Consider the following 4,715-nt stretch of genomic DNA (forward strand, 5'->3'; position numbering starts at 1 on the left):
CTCGGCTCACTTACTCCACGTTACAGGGCGCCTGAGTCTCGCCAATGTCCCAGTCCTTTATACCATTTCATGCACTTCGGGGGGTAGGCTTGTTGTTAAATTGAGCGTGTAACGCTCTTACAAAACAGGTTTTCTATGACATCAAGGTTTCTTTTTCCTAACCGAGGGGGGGGGGGGAAGAGGACGAAGAAGGGGGAAAACACACACACACCATCTCCCTCTATGCCTAAGGTATATGATCAGTTAAAAAGGCTTAAAAGCTCGGGGAAATTGGATCAGGGAGAATCGTCACCCAACTTTCATTATTTCCAAGTAGCGTGATTGAATTAAAGGGCAGGGAGCTGGTTAGAAGGGAGGATCAGGGGCTTGGTGCGTAATGGTGTGGTATTAAATTCTAATTAGAGATGCAGGAATCAATGATAGGGAGGTTGGACAGCTCAGTTCCCCAGTGCCAGCCCAATAGACGGATGAGTTATTGTCATGTAAAAAGCGCCAGCAATAAGACCAACCGCTTTGCTATTGTCCAAGTGGAAAGAGCCAAGTTTATTATGAGGACTATATGCTCTAGAGACCTCAGACAAGGCATCTCACAGGAGGCTTTTTCATAAAACTAGGCTCTGCTGGTAGTAAGGAGGCCAGTTTGGAGGCAGGCGTTGAGCTGTGCACATCTCCCCACTCCAGCCACCTCCTCCAGACCCATCTTTTTATTTCGTTTTTTTCCACTTGGCTGAGCCATCCAGAGCCTTTTCAATGTATAAAATGGAATATTCTTACCTCAATTCCTCTGCCTACGAGTCCTGTATGGCTGGCATGGACACCTCCAGCCTGGCTTCAGCCTATGCAGACTTCAGTTCCTGCAGCCAGGCCAGTGGCTTCCAGTATAACCCGATCAGGACCACTTTTGGGGCCACGTCCGGCTGCCCGTCCCTCACGCCGGGATCCTGCAGCCTCGGCACCCTCAGGGACCACCAGAGCAGTCCGTACGCCGCAGGTAAGGACCGCGGGCTTCCTCGGGCTGAGGAAGCCGCCTTTCCGCTCGTATATAGGAAGCCTTGATTGCATTTGAAAATGGAAATGTGTTTAGTATTTACCAAACGAAATTTGCTTACACAAATGAAAGAATTTATCACGTTAGAAGCGATTGCAGGGAGGGGGTAATTCACTTACAGGGTTACACTATCCTAGTCACACCCGAACCGCCAACAAAATTATCTTAAGCTGCCAAAATGATAGGCATAATTTATTTACTTTGCGATGAGACGTAAAGCTTAGAAAATAATTAAATAACAAAGAGTAAAGCTCATTACTGGCAGTGTCTCTCTCTCTCTCTCTCTCTTTTTTTTAAAGAACCGGCAGCGGGCTCACACCTCTTTGGCTGGTCATTTGGAGGATTGCTTTTTAAAATTTTTTAAAAAAAATTTATTTATGATTGTTATTTTGCAGCACGTTTCCCCTCAACTTTTGGGGGGCTGGGGCAACTCCTGAGAACTGAAAAGTTCCAACCGTGAGAGTGTTTGGTAACATCTTCCCTGGCTCCTTGATATATTCCCGCGGAAGTTTTTGGACTTTTTTTTTCCCCCCTTCTCTCGTTCCTTCCCCTCACCAAAGCATTCTCCCGCCCTGGCTCTCAGGGGTCTCTGATGGTATCTGTTAACCCACCCAGAGGCGCTTGTGCCAGGAGGAACCTCACCAAACCCCGAAGTTTGCGCTAGTTTCTGTGTGTAACGGATCTTTACCTGCAGCTCCTCTTCTCGGCCACCCTCTCTCTCTGTTTGTCGGTGGCGGCCCCGGAACACCTGTCCTGGAAGTCCCCACATTCCGGCTCCAAGGCCAAGCCCGTTTTGCCCACGCCCTGTCCTCTCTCTTGTCTCCAGTTCCTTACAAACTCTTCACCGACCACGGCGGCCTCAACGAGAAGCGCAAGCAGCGGCGCATCCGCACCACGTTCACGAGCGCGCAGCTCAAGGAGCTGGAGAGGGTCTTCGCCGAGACGCACTACCCCGACATCTACACCCGCGAGGAGCTGGCCCTGAAGATCGACCTCACGGAGGCGCGGGTCCAGGTACGCAACCCCCGAATATTACCCGGCTGGGGCGTCCGGGGATTGCTGTGGGCGAGGGAGCGGGTGGTGCTACCGAAGGTTCGGAAGCCCAGGGCCCCGTGGCTCAGGGCTGAACAGAGAGGCCAGGTTTGGAGGGCTGGGCGCAAATAAACCCTAATGGATGGAAGGAGAAGCGGTCTTTGGGGTCGGGCGCACGCTCTAGGCTACACATGTATACACAGTTGCAAAGTGTTTCCCACCCCAGCCAAGCGCTGCGGAGGCATCCAAGCGCCCTTTGGGGAGAGTGCAGACTCTGCCTGCATATTATAAACATATAAATAGACCTGTTTGCTAACTGCCTCCTAATCCACGCGCTTTTAACTTGGAGCTGTCGCGTATGGGTGCGTTTTCCCAGGGAACTAGGACTTGCATCAAGTTCGCAAAGGGGCTTCGACCCCGGGAAGGTCAAGAGCCGAGGCTGACTCTGACCTTTCAGGCCAGGGCTCTCTCTCTGCAGGGGGCCCGCCAGTGGAGGGGGCAGGGCGCACCTGTGCCGCTTCTCCAGGCATCAGGGTCAGGATGCAAGGCGAGCGCCCAGCCCAGAGACCGCTTCTCCTTCCTTCCATTAGGGTTTATTTCACTTAGACTTATTAGGGTTTATTTCACTTAGATTTGAGGCCTAGGGCCGATGGCGAGTTTGGAGTAACTCAAGAAATAAGACTGAACAAAGATCCCACAAATTGTTTTTTTTTTTAAATATATATATATTTAACTGATTTTTTACAGAGAGGAAGAGAGAGTTAGAAACATCCATGAGAGAGAAACATCTATCAGGTGCCTCCTGCACACCCCCCACTGGGGATGTGCCCACAACCAAGGTACATGCCCCTGGCCGGAATCGAACCCGGAACCCTTCAGTCCGCCAGCCGATGCTCTATCCACTGAGCCAAACCGGTTTTGGCGAAAGAAGGGTTTTTATTTTAGGGCCTCTCTGGGACCCGCCTTTTTTTTAAAATTTATTTTATCTTCTGTATGTAAAGGATTCCTTGGCATGTTCAAGTCACCCTGAGAACATTTCTTGGAAGATGAACCAGCAACGAGGGGGTGGGAGCAGGGGGTGCGCATGGGGGTCCCCGGGGGCGCGGAGTTGATTGAAAACGAACTAAAATGAGAATGGGCTGTGAACCCTCCTAACTGGTGCTTTTCCTCCCCGCCGGTTCCTCTCTCCCCCGCTTCTCCGCTCCCCGTCCTCCCGGGCAGGTGTGGTTCCAGAACCGCCGCGCCAAGTTCCGCAAGCAGGAGCGCGCGGCGGCGGCGGCGGCGGCCGCGGCCAAGAACGGCTCGTCGGGGAAGAAGTCCGACTCCGCCCGGGACGACGAGAGCAAGGAGGCCAAGAGCACCGACCCGGACAGCACCGGCGGCCCGGGCCCCAACCCCAACCCCGCGCCCAGCTGCGGGGCGAGCGGCGGCGGCGGCGGCGGGCCCAGCCCGGCGGGCGGCCCGGGGGCGGCGGGCCCGGGGGGCCCGGGAGGCGAACCCGGCAAGGCCGGCCCCGCGGCGGCGGCGGCGGCGGCAGCAGCGGCGGCGGCGGCGGCGGCAGCGGCGGCGGCGGCCGGGGGCCTGGCTGCGGCCGGGGGCCCCGGACAAGGCTGGGCTCCCGGGCCCGGCCCCATCACCTCCATCCCGGATTCGCTCGGGGGGCCCTTCGCCAGCGTCCTGTCTTCGCTTCAAAGACCCAACGGGGCCAAAGCCGCCTTGGTGAAGAGCAGCATGTTCTGATCTGGGCGGCCCGGTGGCGGCGGCGGCGGGCGGGCGGGGGGCCGGGCGGGCGGTCGAACGGGCGGGCGGGCCAGCGGGGAAGCCCAAGGCCATGGTCGCCGCTGCTGCCCTGGCTTTTTCACGGAAATCCTAAAGCGATCGCGATAAGAATAAAGAGAAAACAGCGTCGCCCCCATTGCAACCCCACTCTGACCCCAACCCTGAACCCCCAACGAAACAAAACAAAACAAAACAAAACAAAACGAAACGAAAAAAGCAAAAACACTTTCTGGCCTCGCACCTGCCTGTGGACTGGAGGCGGGAGCGGTGCGGCCTGGGCTGGGGCCACTCTCAGGGGGCTGTGTCTGCGTGTCCTGTGTGTCTATCTCCGGGAATGTGTCTCTGTGGCCCGGGCAGGTGACAGAAAGAGATGGATGGGGGCATAACCAACGCAGTGACTTGCTTAGAATAAAGAGAAAAATAAACAAAACAAAACAACAACAAAAAACCATATTAAAAAAAATTAGGAAGGCAGCAATCTTTTTTGTTTGTTGTTTTAAAGATTTTGAAATCTAAGGGGAAACATGTAAAGGGGGAAAGAAGGGAGGCTGCAGCAAGCACTGTCTGAAGGCTCTGTCTTGTGAACCCTAAATGGGCTCCCTCCGGATGGCACAGACTTCCCATTGGGGTTCCTCCTCCTTAGGGGAGACTAGGGAGCCTTCCAGTCCGCTTCCCCTCTTGCCCTCGGGTTCCTGTGAAGACTCCCGCAGATTGCCACCGAGGCCAAGGTGACTTCCTCCAGCCCGCCTGCCTGTCCCACCTGGCCGAGTACCGCCCCGCCATGCCATGAGCGCTTCTGAGCTCCCACACAGTTGCAACTCCCAAACCCCGAATCTGCCCTGTACGTGAGATGCCT

General features: G+C 55.3%; 1 protein-coding gene across 1 annotated transcript; it reads left to right on the forward strand.

Annotated features, from left to right (window-relative positions):
* The first annotated feature begins 437 nt into the window (after positions 1-437).
* Positions 438-4,099, forward strand: PHOX2B (paired like homeobox 2B). Its single transcript, XM_036417622.2, has 3 exons — positions 438-991; positions 1,875-2,062; positions 3,302-4,099. Exons 1-3 carry the CDS (start codon positions 751-753, stop codon positions 3,818-3,820), a joined length of 948 nt encoding a protein of 315 aa, XP_036273515.1. The 5' UTR covers positions 438-750; the 3' UTR covers positions 3,821-4,099.
* The last annotated feature ends 616 nt before the right edge of the window (positions 4,100-4,715 follow it).

The sequence above is a fragment of the Pipistrellus kuhlii genome, unplaced genomic scaffold (genome assembly GCF_014108245.1).
Source record: "Pipistrellus kuhlii isolate mPipKuh1 unplaced genomic scaffold, mPipKuh1.p scaffold_m20_p_1, whole genome shotgun sequence".
Lineage (NCBI taxonomy): Eukaryota > Metazoa > Chordata > Mammalia > Chiroptera > Vespertilionidae > Pipistrellus > Pipistrellus kuhlii.

What these genes read in the sequence shown, in the direction of transcription:
- PHOX2B (XM_036417622.2), top strand. Translation starts at nt 751, where the DNA reads ATGTATAAAATGGAATATTCTTACCTCAATTCCTCTGCCTACGAGTCC. An exon ending in GAGCAGTCCGTACGCCGCAG is followed by an intron (nt 992 to 1,874) that starts GTAAGGACCGCG and finishes TCTTGTCTCCAG; the next exon opens with TTCCTTACAAACTCTTCACC. An exon ending in TCACGGAGGCGCGGGTCCAG is followed by an intron (nt 2,063 to 3,301) that starts GTACGCAACCCC and finishes CCTCCCGGGCAG; the next exon opens with GTGTGGTTCCAGAACCGCCG.